Raw genomic sequence first — 22564 nt, 5'->3', positions numbered from 1 at the left:
AAGCTCTCGTAAGCGACCTCCTCGGAAATTCGAAAAAGAGCTCGTAATTAGAGCTGGTCGCTTAGGAATACCGGAGCTCTTGTAAGCTAACGCATGGTGAAGCAATAGAGGGTGGTCGCTTAAGAGAGCTTCAGAAACTCATTAATAATTCATAACGAAAAAACAAAAGATATTTAACAATTAATGAATGAGGCTGAGTATCTTATAACGAATTATGGAGATCGAGGAGGGTGTTATCCGTCGAGGCCGTAGGGCGAGGAGATAACACCCTCCGAGGTCTCCATAATTCTTCATATGATACGAGAGCCGAATTCAATAATTGTTTTATTATTCATTCAAAATAATTCCTAGTTTAAAAACATAAAACTTAGCTAAAACATGCTTACCTCCATCGATGTTAAGTTCATCTTCGATAGTGTACGTTTAGGGTTATTCAGCTCCGCAAATATCCTCTAAATTGCAGATGTCGCTCTTCGAGTTGTCTTTTTGCTTTTCTTGCCATATTTTAGCTATTATTTCGCCTAGTTCTTACTCTTGAAACGAGTGCAATGTCCGCCGTTTTTGTTTTCACAACCAAAACAACTCAACCTCGTCCCCAGGACTTCCCGACTTAACCTGCAAGAAGGCTGCACCTTCTGACGTGATCAGTTCATTAAACACAAAATTCCTCCAAATTTGGTCATCAGTAGCTTGTTATAACAAATTATGCGTGTGCTTTTAGCCAATCAGATTCGGGGAAATATTTTGAACGAATAATAATAATGTTTAATGAGTGTCTTTATATCTGATATAGACGGCTAAAATTTACGTCCAGTTTTTTTGGACCATTGGTGCAGTGTGTAGTTTCATTAAGTGTTGATTTATATGAATAAGACTCTGAGTCATCGCTGAGTGGTCTCTTACGAGAGCTTAAAAACAAAGGAAAAGTCCAGTTGGGTAATCCAAAATGTGGTCGCAGTTACAAAGTTTAAGTGACAACGGGGTTTCACAAAGACGGTCGCAACTAGAGCTGGTCGCTTACGAGAGTGGTCGCAAGGAGAGCTTCGACTGTATACCATAAAAGGGCGTTGTCGCCATATGTTGGGGAAAGTTTCGGGGGCAGCGATTCGCAGGCTCACTCATTAGTCTTATACCCGCCAAGGAAAACCTGTATGGCATGAAAGGTACAGGACTCGCTGTTTCCTTAAAGACTATAAACATTCAGTTACAGTGGCACAATAATCAGGAGCTCATAACGACAATTGTTGATCAGTACAGTATGGGTTATAAAAGGATTTTGTTTCAGTCGTTTTTCACTGTTCACCTTGCCGCTTCCTGTCAATCCAAAGGTTAAATATGAAGATCAAGTCACAAACTTCGGCGAAAGACTGCGTCAGAAAATGTCGAAAATGTTAGTTTTCTTGGCGACAAATCACTAACTTTGCTCTACATTGACACAACAGCGCTCAACGTCATGTATACTTTGTTTGTACAGCTGTATACAGTATTAATAACTTTGAATTGAACACAGAGGTTTTGACACCCCTGTGTATTCTGTGACAGAAAAAAAAAAGTAAAAAAAAAAAATGCGAATCAATTTTTGGCATTCTTCCGTATCAAAACAACGTCTTTTGAAATTTTCTCTCAGCACAATTGGAGTTGGCAAGAGCTGAGCACTGATTCAAATATAAGTATTAATTATCATTCACGTGTGTTGCACTTTTGCACAATGTTGGAACAATTGAAACAATACATAGGTTACTGTTTATTTTTTTAACCGTTATGAGCGTGGTTAGACATGGTCTTGGACAGCCCCTATCTTTTCATGTTTGATTAACACTAACAAACTGATAAGATTTAATATACATTGATTTTTTTTTATTATTTGTTCATTCATTTCATGGTCGCAGCACAGTTTGTCCAGCGAACGATTGGCGGCCCAGTGCAGTGGTGGATCCAGACATTCAGATAACGGGGGGGGGGGGATGGAAGGGGCGGTCATCCAGACCCTGAGATAAGGGGGAGGCCCCGTCTCCCTTCGGGCCTCAGTTAGGTCTAAAAATAAGGGGAACAGGCTAGATCCGCCACTGCGGCCGGTTATGTCGACTTGAGAGCGAACTCGGCACAAGGATGCAAATGGGGCTACCAGTTGAACCGGCATCCTGTTTCATATTTTACCATAACAGGGGCGTCGTACCACACTGTTCATTGATAGGGTTTTCTTTTTTCTCCGGGCTTCGCTACACAATGGAGTTCTGTTTTTGTCTTTGAATACAATATACTCTAGGACCTCTAGCTTATCAAGGACGGAAGAATTTCGACAGATGTTATAGCCAAATTTAGTGCGAAGGATTTTGGTGCCAGCTGAATTTTCTTTTATTGTGGGGTGATTTAAGAACTAAGGAGATAAATCAGCATGATTAGTCATGATTATGTTGACAAATATTTGAGTAATGTCAGGAGGCGATAGAGCCGGTATAAAGTTAATTTAGAAAAGCTACAAAGATGTTTTTTCAATTGGCTTTCTTTCAATGGCAAGCCTCTGCTGTCATCTTCTTCTTCGGTTTAAATTCAATGTTTTCCTTGTACCGACTTAGAAAGATTATCTTTTTAATGTCGCATAAACTGGAAAAAGAAAACAGTTTTCTTTTGACTAATCCTTCAGCTAAATAGTCAAGAGGCGATTAATTGCAAAGAATAATTAGAAGTGACAGCACCATGAAAGGATTTTTTCATCGTGGTCACTAGCTTTAAAACAATGTTAAAACTGGCTCACAAAAGGTCTAAAAGAGAGGTCGTTAATTGATCCGTTAAGCAAGACCTGCTGTTTGGTTTCGTGTGATTTGCCTTATAATTTTGTCGCAATATATTTAACAACGTATTTAACAACCTTTGATCTTAATTTACGAATTGCGTTCACAAACTCAAATGTCAGTTACTGAGCTGACGTCTGTGAACTTGTTGTAGGACAACGGCTGTAATTTCCCGAAATTTCTCCTGTAACCATTTCGCCAGTCCGTACTTGAGTTGTATGTTTGTGTGGCAGATAAGACAGGGCTCGATAGGACGAGACGAAAGACGTTCCTTTGTCGGGTCATAGTACAAAGATGAAATGTAACAAAGTTAAAACCCTAGAACTAATTGTGTAAAATGCCATTCTAACCTTATGAATATTTCATATCCATTAACACTGGGGTTCGTCCCCCTTTCTTTTATAAGCTTTTTAAAACTGGAAACAATCGCGAAAAGGTTGTTCGCGCCAGGGTTCACGTTTGACCAGGGAAAGTAATAAGAGACTAAAACCTTATTACAATGCTCTTTTACAATGGAAAGGATAAGTTAAGCATGTTTAGATTAAAGGCGGCATGGGCCAAAACGGGCAACGACCCAAACCATCCAATGTTGATTTTAGCTTCTACGCATAAAAAAGTCATTGTTCATTCAGGCATTCATCCCCGAGGCTCGCGACGCGAACACTTCATTTCCAGACAACACCCATCACTTGCGTCGTGGTGATAACAGCTTCACAGCTTAAGAAGAGCTAATTTTAACACTTACTTAATTGAAATCTTGTTCCTCCCTTTGTAAACATGACAGCTGACAAATACTTCATGCCAGCTGTCACTAGGTGTCTAGGGTCAGGTGAAGGCACGCAACCCATGAAACAACGAAGCAAAGAAGCGGGACTCTCCGCAAAAAAAAAAAATCGCCATTCTATATTACAGAAGGTGGATAGGTTTCATTTCTACGTGGTTTGAATGAATTAAGCTCGCTGAAAGCAAATTTCGTGATTATTTAGTGGTTTGTATTGTACGAAAAGCTTTCATGAATTGTTTCGGAACAGACAATTGTTACGTTCAAGGTAGACTCCATGCGTGGTCGCGTTTGGACGGATCCTTTAACACAATACAGCAAACAAGGTATCTTGTGAATGAGGAAAAATTCTCTTACACTCATCCATGCTGTCGATAGTTAATTCATTTAAGTAGGACGAGTTTTCTTTCACTCTTTACACAGAAGGGAAGTCTGTAATGCAAAATGAAAACGTTAAAACGGAAGCACTATTAATTCTTAAGGGTCTTTATTAATGTCAGTTTCCAAATTTAAACTCTGGTTCAATACAATTGTCAGTCATCGGCTGACATCCAACAAATTGCCCTTCTGCATACAAGATGTTATTTCCTCCCATCCGATGAACAATAAACCATATCGCAAACCGCGCAACCCTTTGAGTTACATGATATTTTTTGGCCTGCACGGCATCGATCAAGCCCTTCTCGTATCCTCTGAACGTATTTCCGCAGTGGTTCTTGAGTCTTTTACAGTAGGACCTTCTAGAAAAAAATAGCCATTTTAAAGATTTCCGTTTCGGCTTGGTGTGATATTGTTCACAACAGTTTTTGGACAAAGTTCAAGTACTTATATTCTGATCCTTGATAAACTTAACAAATACAAAAAGCAAAGCAAAGAACCTTTAGGGTGGAACCTCTTCAGTACTTATAATAGACTTCCCTTTTCCCTTCAAAGCTTATCAAACAAAAAATAAAGAGAATTAATTAGGTCATAAAGTCATACAGTAAATTTCGGATATCATGTCACCACGTTGGGGTTGTAAATATCATCATTTCTCAATGAATTGCCATTTAAAATGCTAGCGAGCTTTCCCATTTTTTTTATTCTCGTGGTATTGTATATTAGACCCATGAAAAGACGAAGCATTAAATAAGTCGACTGTCATTATAGAAGAGCACACAGCTCACGTGTTTTGGGGTAACCGACACCGACGGAAGTACAAAGTTAAATCCACTGGCCTCTAGTTTTAATAAACATTCGAGGTCAAATTTCACTGTAACAACTTGTAATCTCTCTGTAAATCCAGAGCTTCACAGTGGACTCTCTGTACGACTGGTGGATCCACTATTAAATGCCTCCTCAGTTCATTGGCTTGCCAATCAGGGGCGTAGCTGCCTTTAAGCCGTTAAGCCCGGGCTTAACAGGAATTTGAGGCAGAAATGATTGCAGGTTATCACGTATTCATCAAAAAGTTTGTATAGCATTCACTATTCGATCCGAAAAAAAATAGGAAATTCTAGAACCAAGAGTCTCCTGTCGGTAACTGCAGTACTATTTGCTGCTATCCACCATGACACGGGAGCAGCACTTCTTAATCTTGACATGAAATTGCTTGAACATAGGCGTTGTTCCTTTCCCTTTTCGTTGTCTACGATCAGTCCCTAAAGGCCTCTGCATAGAATGTCTGCTTTTTTTCTGCGTTCTTTTATAATTGAGAGAGACGCTTGCAAAGCCAAAAATCATCCAATACCGTGGGGTGAAAAAAATCAACGATTAGCCCCACAGAATCCGGATTCCGAAATCCGAGAATTTTTTGCTTTTGGGATCCGGAATCCTGGGCTTTGGAATCTGGAATACAGCTCATGGATTCTGGAATCCCACTAACGACTGGAATCCAGAATCCAAGTTCCATTGTCAAAAACTGGAATCCAGTACCTGGAATCCGGAATCCACGGCATGGAATCCAGAATCCAGGACTGTCTTGGATTCCTTCACGTGGGGCGACGATGCTAACAGATGAGTCTCTGTATAGGTATTTCCGACAAAATCGAACAGCCTTGACGGAACGACAATCTTAGATATTTAGCAACGATCAAAGATGGTCGCATTGCCATTCTGGTCAAGGTTGTCAAGTCAGTTTAGTCGTGCAATGAGAGCAGAGAAACTCAGCGAAGTATCATGCACTTTGGGAGTTTTTGGTTTTGCTTCCCAAATCTATTGCTTTTTCGGTCGTTGTTGTGGTTGCGCCAGCTCCTAGTAGCGCTACCGCGCAAAACAGTACTTGATATGCAAGCCACGATTTTCTTGAAAAAACGAAAACTAGATGGAAAACGAGCCCAGCAAACGACGTCCGCAGGTACCCATACAAAGATCGACTGTCATCTTCAGCCCTCCTACTCTTGGAGCTGCCCCGGTTGACTGCGATACTGTCATCAGAGATTTCGTGCAAAAAAGCCAAAAGACTTGCATTTTATTGAGGAATAACGAGAAATTAACACTAGCGCTCAAAGTTCCCTCACAGTCAAAGATAAATTTTGCTAGTTACTCTTTACGCCAATAACGCGAAGGTAATCTAACGAAACAACTACATTACCCTGTGACCTGGAGTGCATTCTCCACGATACAAAACCAGTAAAGTTTGACTCATGTTTATTTTTATATCAGCTTTTCCAGATTTAACATGTTTCAAAAAAGATACACGATGGTGATTTTACACTTACATTAAGGCTTTCCTCTCTAAATGGGTCTTGCTTTGCAAGAACGAGTAGTAGTGTAAACAAAATTAATGCTATTGTAGCACAGGAAAGATTAGTATTCATAAATCCTTAGAGATCGCTGGTCTTTAACCAAAAACTCAGCGACCGCTCCGATTTATGTCGATCATGTAGCGTCTCACGAAGTGAAGTCTCACGACGACAAGGAAGTCAAAAACAGGGTGATTTCCATTCTTATTTCAAACAGGTTCACACCATGCGACTGCTCATCCCCAGAACCTTTTCCGGGTTTAGCAGGCCTCACATAGTTCAGCTTGAAACCTGCTTCCAGATTGCAAGGAACCAGAAGCCAATTACCATGGGGTTTCCATCTCCAACTTATGAGCTTACACTTTGGGTTATTTTTAGGCCAAGCTTTGCCGCGAAAACTGTGTTCTGTCACGCGTCCGCATATTTCCACTTTGGTAAAAAACAAAGTCGGCGGAAACAGGGGATCTCCACTGGTAATAGGCTCCTGAAGGAAACAATTATGGCTACTAAAATACACAGAGATTTTTTTTACTTCATAAGTATTTTGGCATATGGTTGTTATCAGCGTCGAAATTTTGAATGCGAAGTTCTTGGAGACTAGGATTAGTTGACCCAGCATTCTATTTTAACACTATTCTAGTTCAATCACACAATATCGCTGAACATTCAACAAGTTTTCCTACTCAGCTATTCTCTACGATCCAAAAAAAATCACCATTTAACCCTTTAACTACCAAAGGTGACCAAAACAACAAATTTTTTTAATTTCATCGTGCGAAATGTTGAAAAACAAAGTGAAAGAACTTTCAAAGAGGTTTCATTTTAATGGTCGCACGGAGGATTTTGTCAAAAGACTCAAGACTAAGAACCACCGGACGAGTCATTCACTCTGTCTGTGAAAGGACTAACTTCTGTTAAGACGAAAACAAAAAACTTAAGTACCTGGTACATTTTTATTTTCTTTCTTACCGAGGGCAGAACAAAACGGTCCATCCACGACTGTAAACTGGGACAAGTCTTGTGGTCATTTTAAAAAAAACACAATTCTTTCGTGGTCTACTCTGAGAATTCATTTATTTTACTGTTTTTCCATCAAAGCTGACATTGTATTTACCTCGCCTCTGACCGTCTACCTCAAAAATACATTTCTGACACGATTGAGGCGATCAGCTTATTGTAAAATAAAAGTTTAATCTGCTACCAAGGAGCTTAAGATATCATGATAAAGCAACCTCGCCCCTCCACTTCTATGAGACAAGGGAAGGGAAAGTTTTTATTATTTTAATGGAGTTAAGGATTCAATCCAACTACCTCGCCTCTACCTGGCGTGTCACAAAACCTAATGCCAAAATATCTGGAAAATCTGCCAGACAGAGAAGACGAAGTTTGCATCGAAGTTTGAATTGTTGTTTTACACAAAATCCTTAGCTACCTAGTAAGTCAGGTCAATTGGCACACTAAACCCCGCAGTGGACAAACTATGCTATTCTTTTCGGCTATTTAATGCCAGAACTGTTTTTGAAGGCTCTCTAAAAGGATCAGGCTTCCTGGACGCTGTTTTAGCTTTCTTTACAGACATCTAACTTAAAAGTAACAAGCAGCGTTAACTGACTTTAAACTAGGAATTTTTAATCGTCTCCTCATCCTACACAGTCACGAATCACGTGACTTACATGAAAAAAATCCGACGGGGACTTCAGAAGGCTGGGAGGAAAATTCAGGAAATGTGGAGGTTTACCACACCCCAAAGAGTAAATTAACTTTCTACGTCCATGGCAAATGTTAGAAAATTAGGGAAGCATAATCTTGTCGTGGATCAACTGTTTTGTTCTTCAACCTTCAAACCATTACATCAACAAACAAGTTCTCCTTACGAGTAGCTTATTATCACATACAACATCTAAGGAGAATATAAAATCTCCTGCCGCTCAACTGACGATTTTGCGTATTGCACTAGCTTAAATAATTCTATCAGTAAAACGCAAGGAGAATTTGAGTGTCCAAAAGCAACTTCTACATCACTGTAGATACTATTTTAATGGGTCGGTCAATAGTACCATCTACAGACGTCCAGGAATGTGACTGGGAAGAAGACGTTGATCAGCATTTACCATATAATTTTTACATAAAATAGTTTCCCGTCAGAGTCCAGGTGGGAAGCTGTTGACTTCGCCCTGTTCATTCACGGCTACGCCGTTTATCTTGTATGTCACTTTTAATCTCATTCGTAAAGGTTGCTATGGAAACAAAGCAGAGCATATTTAGAGCAGGGAGGCAAAGAGAAAAGCCTGTCCACTGATTGTGCCCTAAAATCAGTTATTAAGTCATGATCAAGTTTGACAGTGATTTGTTGAACAGTGTATAATATTTACAGACGATTTATATGGTGGGGGGGGGGGGAAGTTCATGCCCCCCACTATACAAATGTCTATCAAATTTCGCGACTTTAAGGAGCTATATCCTCGCTCGCTTTAGACGCCGAATCACTTTCAAACTTGGCAAGTTTACGAATGTTAAGACGGTCTTTTCAGCGGTGTTAAAGGATTTTCACCAAATTATGCCCATAAAAACTTGAAAAAACGTTGGAAGGGTCTATTTTCTTTAGCATTGATACGAGGAGAGCTTCCAATTCCCTCTTTCCATTCCACACTTTTCAGACAGAAGATAATACCACCGCTCCTGTAGCCAGCGATCATATTTTCTCTATATATCTATTATGTCTTTCCCCTTTCTTCTAAAATAAGTCGGATGGCACGTTACATCTCCTGACGATATACAGATTAAGCCAAGCCTAAAGAGGGAGCTTCCATTAAATACTTATCATTAAAACAAACTCGTGGAAGCCACCATGCACCCCGGCATGCACTCCCAGACAAGATAGAACACCACTTTGCAGTCGCGATCCCGCCATGAAACATTGGATAGCTGTTATCCTGTCAATTGACTTTGACACGGATCGCACAATATATTACATGCAGGGCGGATAAAGGTTGGGCGGTGAAACGAGCGCTCCGCTCTTCATTTAATGTGTGATGCGGAGTTGGACTGGCACGAGCGCTCTTTCCGCGCTTCCGGTGCGCTTGAGGGCCGGCGAAATTTTTCTTTTTGCGAACCGGAAATCCTATTTTCTTTCTGTAATTTCAGGGTACAATGTTAAATAGATAAATTCGTTTCATAATATTATCAATAAACAGTTTCATATGTTTGTGTCTGTACGTCTATAAGTTAAACTTGTTTGTGGTATAATGCCAAAATTTGAGTTTAATTTGAAAGTGTTGAATACCTCCTCCTTCCACTAAATATCACCTAATCGTCTTTGGCCGTTTCGTTTGCAAAAGCTTAACACTTCTTAACCTCAATTTTTACATATGTTAAAGGGGGATAAATTTTGTATAACATAACAAAAAATTAGATTGATATATATTGATATAGTGGCGTTGTACTTCTTCAAACTTTGCTTCTCGGGTGCAACGCGCCATGGCGATTCGCGCAATGCGTTGCAAATCCGGCAACCGCATATAAACAAAATTTATTGAGGTTAGTTGTAAGGTTTTTCCTCCGTTTTTCTCTCTAAAACAAAACAAGGTAAACAGTGAAAACTGAGGGGAAACTAATTTTGAAGTTTCGAAGAAAAAGAAAGACGTATGAGATGTTTTTTTCAAAATTAAAAAGAAGGATGATGGTGATTGAAATTAGCATAATTTCACCTTGCACGAGCTGCACGCATTCAGCAAAATACACGTCATCTAGTTATGAAACACGATCTGCTGTCTTTTAGTTTTGCCATGGATGACATTTTCCTTCGTGTTTTAGACAGTACTTAGCTGTTTTTGTTTTGGAATAACATCGACATTGGCGAGTAGCAAAACGAAAATATAATTCAGTGGTAGAGTCATGGAAGTAATAAAAGAAACCCTTTGAAAGAGATGTTTGTCTACTCCAATTCAACTAAACCTCCCGCAAAAAAATAGCAATATTTGCCTCTCGGAGACAGCGTACCAGCACAAAGGAACGAGGAAGAAGTGCAAGAAAACAAATCAAGCTGCCATAATTCAGCGACAGTGTTTCATGTACAAACCACATCGCAAACCCTGACCGAAGTCGAAAACAAGCGACATTTCTAAGCAGAGTCCCAGTCCACTGCATCACACCTTTTTGCTCGGACGCCCTCGTTTCACCGCCCTACCTTTATCCGCCCTGATTACATGGGCAGGTCGACGGACGGACACGTGACAATCAAAATTTCGGGCATGGATAGATAACGAGTTTTGCTCGCTCCGCGCGAGAGAGTTCCGCAGGTAACTACAGCAGCCAACATTTAATACTGAGGTCTGAAAAAATCTATCGCCTAGCCTAATCCAGTCCATGTTATGTTTGAAAGAAGGGTTGTGTCAGCAACCAAATTTAAAATTTTTATAGACGTCCGGCGGGAATTGTATAAAGACAGGAAAATTAGAGGATTCGCTCCCGGCTACAACTTTGACAATTTTGGATGAATTCAAACATAACAAAGCCTAAAATAATAACGTGATTCATCTAGGGCTTTTAGTTTTGTTCAGGTGATATTCCAAAAGATCCGCATAGACAGCGATTTTGAAAAAACCAACGTCCTTCCCAGCTCCGCTATTAACAGTTAGAAATAAAATTCAAGGTGAATTTTATTTCGTTCCTGCAAAGTGAAACAAATAGGAGCTACAAGAAATACTTTGGCTGTGTTGTTCTATAAATTATACTGCTGCACTGGGGCGTGGTTGTGCAAATGTAAAGCACGTACGAAAAGCTCTGAGCAGAAGCGTTCAAAAGCAAAAGAATGGCGCTGACGTTCTATAAATTATTCTGCCGCACTGTTTTTTTACTCTTGGATTGAATTCAGTGGCGTGGTTATGCAAATGTAAGCACGTACGAGAACCTCTGAGCAGAAGCGTTCAAAAGCAAAAGGATGGCGTTGATGTCACCAAACGAAGGTTTAAAATCTTGTAGGCATAAACGGAAAGCTGCTTACAGCAAAATGTTTGACGTCTATAAAGAGCGGAAAGAGTTAATAAAACGTTTATTTATCAACTGTTTTTTTCACTCAAACCCACACTAGGTTTCGTCTATTACAGTTTACTTGGTATAGGGCTGTGCATTCAGCAGTCAGAAGAAACACAATAACGGCACGTATTCCAACAAGTGAAGTATTAACATAAACAGCTTCCCCGACTAGAAAACAACCTTAACAATACGTCAAAGGACTGCTTTAATAAAGAATTGAAAAAAACACCAGTGAAAATCGACGCCAAATAAGACAGGCTTCATTAACTTGGCGTCGGCTGGGAACTGTTAAAAAATTTAACATAATTTTCAGACAAAAGATTCAATTGCGTAGGCAGAGAAGCTCTTTATTAAGAGAAAACAGACAAATGCTCACAACAAACCGCATACAAACTCCTGAATAACAGAAACAAGAAAGAACGTGTTGATATCAATAGAACAACAAGACGTTCACTTCTACGAAGACAAAGCCCTGTGGGCGGTAACAAGCTATTTAATGGAGAGGTTAAGCAACAGAGCAGAAAAGCGGCTTGTGAAACAGAAACAATTTATCGCTACACGTGAGAGAACAAATTAAAACCAGCAAGTTTTGAGGGCATATTGCGGGAAACTTCGTCGGAAACATGTGCACGAACACAACAGAGTAAACAGTAACGTTAGACTACATCACTCTCTTCTAAACCAGTTGAGTGGAAATTCAGTACACTGTTAAAGTTATATTTAACAGAGCATTCTGCAAAACAGGCGGTATTTTTATGCGAATATTTTTTCTTTTTTGAAAGGGCATACGTCCGTTTAAGTCACCATTTTGGTCGCACAAAACAAAAATGTGGTCGGACTCAATCAAGGACGCATTATGTGTCTGTAACGAAAAATGTGCATGGTAGGGCACTGATTCACAGGTAGACTGCCGTGTATTCACTGCAACAATGTTATTTCGTTGTTATGACAATTCATTCGCGCTCAAGGTGGAATCTATTCAATTGCAAAATTATAGTCTTTGGTATTTACTACCTACCAAAATTAAGACTGAAGACACGGGCCAATTTAAGTCGACATTGCCCGACAGCCGACTGTTATTTTCAGATCTACGTTTCACAGGCGATCGCTTCCTTTGGGGCTCGGCGTGATTCGCTCTCGACTGTAAAAGGTACAAATATACCAGCTGCTTTTCAACAGGCCATATTCAACAGGAAGGCTGCTGTCAACTGAACATGTGTGTGGCCGGCAGCGCTTTAACTCTCACGTGTTATTAGACTTATTAAACAAACTTTGCCAAGAGTTTGATTATTGTGTTCCAATAACCAGTGAAAACGTGAAAGTTCGAAGAAACTATTAAAAAATCCTCGCGCCCAGTTGTGCTCATCAAGTAGTCACGTTGGGAGCCACGTTAAACAACCTCATACACGACAACGTAAACAACACTTTGTAGTGCAGCTGACAATTTCACTCAAAATAATCAAATGATTACAAAATGACTTAGCCCCGGATAGAGTCAAAGAGCCAGCGAGCCAGCTGAACAAAAACAGAATAGAAGACAAAGAAACAGTTCAGGGGGCTCTGCACCAATATCAGGATCCAAAAAGTTTTTGAATGTTGAATGTTATTTTCAGTGAACAATAAAAACCCAACAGAAAGAAAGTTACATGAATGAGCAGTAACGACTGTTTCCAATTAAAACGAGTAATAGAAACCACGAAATACCTAAATAAAACGGCTCTGCTTCCTATGACCAATCTCTTGCCAGTCAAAGCTAAGATAATGTATTCTGGGCCAATTATAAACGGAAGCCAATAGGAATAGCGAATCGGATATCAGGAATGAGCTTGAAGGAGCTTGAAGGCAGTGACGTGACGTTGATGCTACTCCTGATTGGCTGGTTGCTTATAACTTAGCCCAGGAGTAAGCTGAGGATTCCAACAGTACTGATCCACGACAAAAACTACGATGCGTAAAAGCAATTTCGGAAAATAATGCTCTTAAACAATGAAAGCCCCACAAAAAAAAAAGTGCCCTTGGGACTGGAAATCAACTGCAATATATACCTTTTTCAATAAAGGCTGCTTCGGCAATTGGTCATTGGTCATTGGCAATTGGATAAACGAAAGCCACTGCAATGATTTGCTTCGGAGTTACCAGCAAACAATAGCTTCCTATTGGGCAATTGCCCGATACCCAAAGCAAACTTCATTGAATCAGGTACAGTGGAAACTCAATGTAATGAACCTCTATATAACGAAGTCCTCGGTATGACGAATGATTTTCTTTACCCCAGTTATAGTAAAATATACGGAAAAGAACCTTGATATAACCAAACTTCCTTATAGCGAACAAATTTTGCCAGTCCCGTGGCCCTTCGCTATGTTGAGGTTCCACTACATAAACATCCTAATATCCTAAAAACCTTATAAATAAAACCAGGACAAAAACTCCCCAATGCAGGATCCCATCGCCCAATGTCATTCCCCTACTGATCACGTTACACAGGGGCAGAAGATGGCTATGAGCACAAAATTTAAAAGTAAAAGTGCAAGAAGCATGATTGTACCTTTTGAGGGTTTGCGACTTTTAAGTCCTTGATTAATGGCTCCAGAGTTATTCGGCGGTATAACATTACCAGACGGGCTTTGAAGCTGTAACTGGAATGTCTATGAACATAAGAAAACAGAACAAAGAATGGTAACTGTGCAGTGCTAAATCACAGTGAGTTCGTTTTCACTATTAACTGCACGTCTGATTCGATTCACCTTTTGTTAGTTCTTCATCATCAACAGAACGCTAGACAAGAGTGATACGGGTTAGTAGAGCAGCGATCACTCAGTAGCTTACTCCAGGGTGGAGCCCTGAGGAAATCCTCGGGTCATTGACTCGAGTTTCACACGCGTGATGCCGAGGGGCGTGGCAAATCATCACCTCAGTTCAGTCGGTGGAGAATACAAATGAACACTGCTGCTTATGTTACAAAGATCCACCCTGGACACCGTTTCCAAATGAAAGAGTCGCCATAAATTGCATGATTCTGTTAGATGGGATAAGGTTAGGAGGTATCGTGGCCGAGTGGTCAGCGCGTCGGACTCGCCATCTGGTGGACCCGGGTTCGAGGTCCCGCTCTGGCCACTTCCTAGATTTGTTCTCGGTCGTCCCGAGCTCAAATCCTCTGCCACGCTTGTAAATAGCCAACTGGTGGCCTCCTGCTAGTTAAGGTTTTTAATCCTGTTATGTTGTATTTGAATTATTTTTTTCTAAGTATTTGAGTGGACTGGCTGTTTAACGGACAGGTTCACGGTTAAGCGCATGCTCATTAATTAAATAACTTTTTCCAATTTATTATTAATACTATCGGTTAATAATCCCTTTCACATGTATTTCAGCGATCTCACAGTGTATTTCAAAGTAGAAAGTGTATTTTAAAATAACCTGAGGTGCGATGGAGGACCGCTAAAATCACAGGAAAATTGGTGGATTATGCCAACACTACCAACGTCGAATTTATTGTTGACCCGAAGGTTTTAACCCATGGTTGATTAATTTACAGCTAGTTGCACCTAAGTTGATCAAGTGACTGCCAGGGGAGTGTGCAGATTAGTTCTTTGACAACATTATGACATGATCATACACTAAACATAAAGAATATGTATTTATTTCATGCCAAGTACGTGGAAATCGCTTGTTAATCCATGGAGAGCTTTATCAACGCAAGTTAAAACAGGACGTACTGACGCAAAGACCTTCCCCGCTAGCTTCTAAGAACATTTGTGCGGACTGCGTTGCTATCGTAAGGCTAGTTAACTCATAATCGGCGGCCAAAATACTCTCTTTGACTTAAGGAGAGATATATTTGGAATAGTAAAAAGAAAATCGTAAATAGATCGACACAACAAAGGTACAGAAAGTGTTATCGGCAAAAGAAGTCGCTTTCCACTCCTATTCAACTGTCACGTCCTTGTTGAACTGATAGCATCACGTGCGTTCGGAAGCTTGATAATATAGTATGAAGCGATGCATCATGGGATATATGAAATTCCCCCATTTTTAAAACTTTAAACAGATGATCTTTTGGTGCTGTGAACGGTGGCCTATTTAGGTGACTTGTCTCACTGGCAGATCACTTTTACCCACTAGAAGTGGCAGGTAAAAGCCGTGTGTGACAAACCAGTGAGAGAGTCTATTTAGGCAACGATCTGCACGTGAGGCTACAGATGACTGAAAACATTTGAGCAGATATTAGGACAACTATCCTGGGGTGCGGGGGTCACCCCTTGGAGTTATCCGATAATAGAAAAAATGGTCAAGAAATTAAAACAGTATAACTGTAAGTCCATACCTTAGGAACAGCGGCTTGAAATACGAAGTCAGTCATGGGAAAGGTGAGTGAGTTTGTAGCTGTTACCATAATAGACACCACATCAGATGGGTTGCCTGGGACCTTTTCGAACGCGAAATCAATCTTTAAACCATTGCTCTCAAACGCTGTTATGGAAGGGAAGCCTGTCCAAAGAGAGGACAAGCTTCATTTCAGAGAATCATTGATTGATTGCAAGCTTTACTATAGCCAAGGGTGTTTTGCAATTTACTTTTCCCGACTTAAAATCATAGTTACGACATTTTGGGCATTTTGAATCAACACTCTTCTTGGCACAGAGGGGCAAAATTCGGAGCCACATAGTACAATATAAAGGAACCCCGCCTTTGCTACTACGAACAGTTTTTCTTGTTCCCAGCCCTTACATTTTCTTCAAATTTAACCCCCTTTACACGGACCCTTTGAATGGCCCCCTCCGGGTCTGTATTAACGGGGTTTGACCGTGTTGAAGACTACCCTCCCCTTACACAAATAAACGTTATTACCATCCTGGCTGTGCTTGAACACCTTGTATTGGCTTCGATGAAGGAGGAGAAGACATTAATCTTATGTCCTGTGCATTCTCACACCAAACTAATAGCAAGGAATGCCAGAAACGCGAATCATAGGTCGAAAGACCATTTTGCGCGCATGGATACCTACAAGGCTGGAACTTGTACTATAAAACCAAGTTTCGCAGGATGCTCGTCATCAAAGTTTGCTAAATACTTCAAATTTTCATGTCACAAGATGTTTCTCCTCTCTGTATTCTTTCCATCCCCAACGTTGAGTGTCGCATTTTTTGAAATGGTCAAATAAAAACAACTATTGAAATTTGACGAGTACTGTAGCTATCCAAGGCACTAAAAAAAAGAACAACCCCAGTTTTGTCACAAGTACACAATGTTCTTAGCAATGCACTATTGAAGAATAACTGATAAAGTGTCACAAACCAGTAGAGAAGTCCTGATTCTGAGGGGCAAGGGGTTCGTCATTCTTCTGAGGGAGAGCCGGCTGCCCAGCAGAAGATGGATTCAGCGGTCCTCCTTCATCTAACAAGTTTGGCACGGCGGGTGATGGCGCCATCATGTTCATTGGAGGGGAGCCTGGACAACAGTAAAACAGAATAAGTCACTTTGAAGAGTACCATGTACGCCTTACTGAAATGTCTTTCGTTCTCGGACGAACAGCACGTATTTTGCACCGGAACTAAACAATTAGCGACAATATAAAAGTGTAGTTCCTCCGTTTATGCGGATGCCTTGAATATTTCACGACATGATACAAAACACTGAACGATACCCAGACCGTACAGTTACGAACCAACAATGATTTGCGCAGCGCGTATTTAGAAACACGGGCCAACGGTTTATACTATCAAGAGCTGAAGCCTGATACATTCAGAAGTATACTTGCCATTAATTGTTTTTGTTCTTACAAAAGAGACTTGAATAATTAGACCCCGCGAGAATAAGCCTACACAAAGAACATAAGGGTATTCTGTAAGTGGCCTGGTAAATTTGCCAAATTTCGGGATAAAAACACGTTTAATGTAAATCCTCCATAAAGCCCCCTCGGGGTCTTATTTATTTCAAGCACATTCGGGGGGCTTTTTAATTTAGCGAAGATGTCGGTATCAACTACTGAAATTTGACGAGTACTGCAGCTATCCAAGGTATTAAACAAAGATGAACAACCCTAGTTCTTGTTACAAGGACATTATGTCCTTTGTAATGCAGTATTGAAGAATAACTGATAAAGTGTTACAAACCAGTAGAGAAGTCCTGATTCTGAGGGGCGAGGGGTTCGTAATTCATCTGAGGGAGAGTCGGCTGCCCGGCAGAAGATGGGTTCAGCGGTCCCCCTCCATCTAGCAAGTTTGACACGGCGGGTGATGGCGCCATCGTGTTCATTGGAGGAGCGCCTAGACAATAGTAAAACAGAATTAGTCACTTTGAAGAGTACCATGTATGCCTTACTGAAATGTCTTTCGTTTTCGGAACAAACAATACGCACTTTGCACCGGAACTGAACAGTTAACGACACTATAAAAGCGTAGTTCCTCGGTTTAGGCGGATAGCTGAACATTTCGCGACATGATACAAAAGACTGAACGATACCCAGACCGTACAGCTACGAATTGAACCAACAATGATTTGTGCCGCGTGCATTTAGAAGCACGGGCCAACGGTTTATACTATCAAGAGCTGAAGCTTGATAAATTCAGAAGCACACTTGCCATTAATTGTTTTTGTTCTAAAATTAGAGACTTGAATAATTACACCCCTGTGAAGATAAGCCTACACAAAGAATATAAGGGTATTTTATAAGTGGCCTGGTCAATTTGTTTACATTTCGGTCTAAAAACACGTTTAATGTAAATCCTTCATTAAGCTCCCTCGGGGTCTTATTTATTTGAAGCACGCTCGGAGGGGGGGGGGGCTTATTTAATTTAGCAAAGATGATGGTATCAACTACTGAAATTTGACGAGTACTGTAGCTATAACAACAACAACAACAACACACTTTGTTAAGAAACAGATATTTACAATTTGAATAGTACGTACCCACAAATAGTTAAAAACTAGTCGAGGCGGGTAGGTATGATTATAAATTATCTCTTGGTTAGGCCAATAGAGCTCATTATCTCTTGGTTAGGCTTATTACAACTAGGGTTTTTTGCGCTATACATATTTACTTACAAGGATTTCAAACAAGCAGAAGTTAAAGATTACAATAAATAGTAAATTAAATGAAAAATTGCAACTAAAAATAGCAAAACTAAATTTTTACACGGAGAAAAGAGAGAAAAAAAGAGATTTCACTATACTGGTCGTAGTTACCGGATTGCTACAGTTTTACAAGTTTTTAATTATTTCAAGAATTGAAGATGTGTGACTCTCTTATTTAAAAATATTAATAAGTGTTTCATGTATTTCTTAAATAAGTTTCTACTGGCAGACTTTAGGTAAAGCATTCCAAAGCCACACGCCAAATCGGGAAAATGAATTCTTTAGTTGTTCAAGACGAGAAGACATGACATAAAATTTGTTAGTAGTTGCTGATATGGTGTTGGAATGGATATCTGAGACATGAGTAAGTAAATTTTGAATACGAGCAGGAGTTAGCTTGTTTTGAACATCATGCATTAAACAAGAAACAGATTCGACATAAAGAAAATGAACAGGCAGAATATTAAGATTACCGAAAAAAGGAATAGCGTGTTCACACTTTGGAGAAAAGTTTATCAAACGTATAGCCCGCTTTTGAAGGACAAGAAGCTTATCCAATGTTGACTGTGACGCTCGCATTGACCCCACGAGCTAATTCCATAGGCGAGGAAGGGGAAAACAAGGGACTGATATAACTTGACAATAACAGAAAGGGAACAAAGTGTCTCAGTTTAGCTATCATGCCAATGGTTTTGCTAATTTTTAGAGCAATTAGATCAATATGAGCTTTAGTGTTAAGATTCTTGTCAATAAGTATGCCAAGATATTTCAAAAATCGTTACATTCTAATGGTGATGAGTATGACATTTTATCGTTGTCAAAAATATTTATCGTTGGTTGAAAAGGTAGCTTCTTTCCATAACTTCGAAATATCACATAATTAGATTTCTTAGTATTTAGAGTTAGTTTGTTCGCTGTCAACCATTCGCAGAATTTGTTTAACTCAACATGTACTTCTAATTCTAGGGATTTAAGGTTTTTATTACTGAACAAGTTACTGTTGTCATGAGCATATAAATAAAACTTGAACTTATCTGAACAGTTTGTGATATCATTTTTATGCAACAAAAAAGTAAAGGCCCCAGAACAGAACCTTGAGGAACACCGCAATCCGAGGGAGCCTTTTCAGAAATATTGGGGTCAATATTAGTTGTCTGTGAACCGACACTGAGATGAATAACTGTTTTAGTATGTACTAAAACAGTGAGATAATCGAGCACAAAAATGATGAATTTTAACTCATTTACTGTTGCCTGCAACGACTACAATTTTGGCGCGCAATGACCGAACGGCCGCGGTTGTCGCTTTTTCTTGCCGACAAATAAAACTTTTGAAGGCATTTGTTTTAGTTCTTGCGGGGAAATTTCCTCAAAAGGAGTTGTGAATTCTTTTTTTATTTAAAATCATTCTGTAAAAAGGATTATTAAATTTAGTTTTAACCTTCTTTTTGAACAAGTCAACTAAATAAAGTAACGCAAGACTAAACAGAAAACTTTTTCGCCGATTTTATCGATAAATTCAAGTCAAAAAGACAAAGCTTTACCTGTTAAAACTTCCACCCCGAACTTCGTCACCTTCTTCGTATATTTCGGGAACAGCTTGCTTGATTAGTTGTGAAATTTCTTTGTTTGTTACGGCAGCACACCGGGAAGGCATTTTCCTTGCAACTCACGCGAGTTTGGCGGCACTCGCTCGGAGGAACTGGAGGTGAATCAGTGAATAGTGCAGGATATTCACTGATTGAGTAGCCAATCAGAGCGCGCGAAAAATACTATCCACTGTTTTAGTATATACTAAAACTTATTATCCATGTTATTTTGAATAGTGTTAATAATATCTAGAGTTGCATGCTGAGTGGAATGTTTCTCTCTAAAGCAATATTGACATGGAACAAGAATATCTGCCTGTCTTAAACAGGATTTTAGACGTACATACATCAATGTTTCAAAGATTCTATTAAAGTTTGAAAGAAGTGAGATAGGTCTGTAATTATTAGGGTCTGCAGTCGTCACCATCTTTGTATATCGGAATTACTTTTGCGTGTTTAAGTTTGGAAGGATAACTCCCAAACTCAATTGAAGTTTTAATATATTTGCTAAAAGGTAAGAGAGGATACTACTAGCGGATTTAAGAAACGAGTTGGACACGAATACAGACCATGTGCTTTGTTGTTCGGTATAGACAGAACTTCGAGTTGAGCCTCATACGGGATCACAGGTGCACAAAAGAAAGAGTTGAGGAAACTGGTTTGATAATAATAATCAGCTAAATGGTGTGACGATTGAGGCAACTTGGAAGCCGGCTAGCTTGTGTCCAATAGAGGCGTTAAGAATATGGCCATCTGTGATAGGTCTTGTGTGAAACCACTATTGTCAGGTTTTTTGATTTTGCTGACGGATTCACGATTCCTTCTTTTCTTTAGCCGACTATTGATACCTTCCCATATCTTCTTGATACTCGATAAGTTAGTCCCAAAGTACTTGTGAAAGTGCAGTTTTTTGCTAAGACGAGTTAATGTTAGGATATGATTTCTATATAATTTGTATTTCTGTGTATCGCCTGACAAAAACAGCTTATTCTTAGTTTTTAATTGATCGTCTGATGCCTTTTGTGATCCATGGTTTTGAAAATCGTTCTGCCTTGCAGCCAGAAAGCGTCTTCAAGGTTCATGTTTACTGACATGTCCATTAATTTATTGTAAAACGTCGAGAACATTTGAGCTATGTCTTGGTGAGTATCTAAAGTAATAATGTCCCAATTGATTTGAGTGAGTTCATTATTAAAATTTTCAGGTGAAAAATTAGAATAGTCTTGCACTTTAGGTGAAACAGATAGAACCCAACTAGTCGGGTGACGTGAAATACAAAACTGAGAAAAATGGACGGTTAGACTATGTTGCCGCTTACAAAGAATTGTTCGCTGTCATTTGTAAAGATATCATCAATAAGAGTGGTCGATGTATTATGTACGCGAGTGAGATGTCAATAGTTGGAATAATATGAAAGCTTTGAGCTGACATTAAGAAGAATCTTTGGCTGATAGAGGATGACTGCGACTTGCGCAGGTCAATGTTGAAATCCCCCATTATGTAGAAGGGCCTTCCGTGGAGAATATATTTTTCGACAGCTTCATGTTTAGTTGATTAAATCACTCAAAAATTACTCCTCCAAATTTTGCGCACCAGCTCCTTAGGCTGACGTGGTCGCATTGTTTGGTTACACAGCGGTGAGATCGCTGATCCTGTTAAGCTTAATAACTTTCGACGTATCATTTTGTCGTAGGTAAACATAGCGGAATTTTTAGTCAAGCAGTATTTATAGTTATTAGCGGTCTTAGAGCGTTTGGCTTCGTAAAGCAAATCTTGCAGCCGTGGAATAATATAAGATGGTCGTAGAAGCCAATGTGGTGGATCGAATCGAGTGTCAAGTCGAGGTCGGCAGCGACCACATTGTTGCCGGAACCCGGTGTGCGATGTCGATACTCTGCAATGTGATGTCTGCTCGAATGCATGAGAATAGCTTCAAACAAATTGAGGTTTTGTCTTCGGGAGACTCCGTTTCTGCCACTTGTGGAATGTCAACAATCTTGATAATGTATTGATAGCTATACATCTCAAAAGAGTCGATAGCTTGGGAAATTCGATCGACTTGCGTACAAATTGTGTCAAGCTTACTGGATAATCGTTTTATTTGGTTCCATATCTTCTTCCTGCATGCCGCGAGGTCATCATATTTGTCGCTCAAGAATTGCACGCCATGTTCTTGTTCTTCTTTGTTTTATATAGTTAATTTCATGGAAGATTTCAGCGACTCCAGCTCTGATTCCATTCCTTTCAACTTCGATTTAAAATCATCATTCTCTTTCCTCAGTGTTTTCAGTGACACGAGGAATTAATAGGGTTAGCTGTGCACCAAAACTGATGTAATTCTGGGGCAAATTTTCTCACCTCCTCACCTCCTCCCAGGCACTACACAAAAAGAACAACCCTAGTTCTTGTCACAAGTACAGAATGTACTTAGTAATGCAGTATTGAAAAATAACTAATAAAGTGTTACAAACCAGTAGAGAAATCCTGATTCTGAGGGGAGAGGGGTTCGTGATTCTTCTGAGGGAGAGTCGGCTGCCCGGCAGAAGATGGGTTCAGCGGTCCTTCTCCATGT

At 39.8% G+C, this 22564-nt stretch overlaps 1 protein-coding gene across 3 annotated transcripts in view; it reads right to left on the bottom strand.

Moving 5' to 3' along the window:
- Positions 1-6183: 6183 nt before the first annotated feature.
- Positions 6184-22564, bottom strand: part of LOC140928023 (uncharacterized) — a 22027-nt gene continuing 5646 nt past the window's right edge. The window contains exons 4-9 of one of the 3 annotated variants that reach the window (XM_073377738.1): positions 22464-22564; positions 17444-17596; positions 16626-16778; positions 15655-15818; positions 13879-13978; positions 6184-8533 (exon numbers count right to left, since the gene is read on the bottom strand). The exon at positions 22464-22564 is cut by the window's right edge and continues 52 nt beyond it. In XM_073377738.1, the coding sequence (XP_073233839.1) occupies positions 8475-8533; positions 13879-13978; positions 15655-15818; positions 16626-16778; positions 17444-17596; positions 22464-22564 (730 nt within the window). In that variant the 3' untranslated portion in view covers positions 6184-8474. The remainder of the gene's footprint in view (positions 8534-13878; positions 13979-15654; positions 15819-16625; positions 16779-17443; positions 17597-22463) is intronic. The other 2 variants (XM_073377740.1, XM_073377739.1) reach the window with 2 other exon arrangements.

This window comes from Porites lutea, chromosome 2 (genome assembly GCF_958299795.1).
Source record: "Porites lutea chromosome 2, jaPorLute2.1, whole genome shotgun sequence".
Taxonomy (NCBI): Eukaryota; Metazoa; Cnidaria; class Anthozoa; order Scleractinia; family Poritidae; genus Porites; species Porites lutea.
Note: the sequence above shows the minus strand (reverse complement) of the source record. Positions and strands in the feature narration are given on the sequence as shown.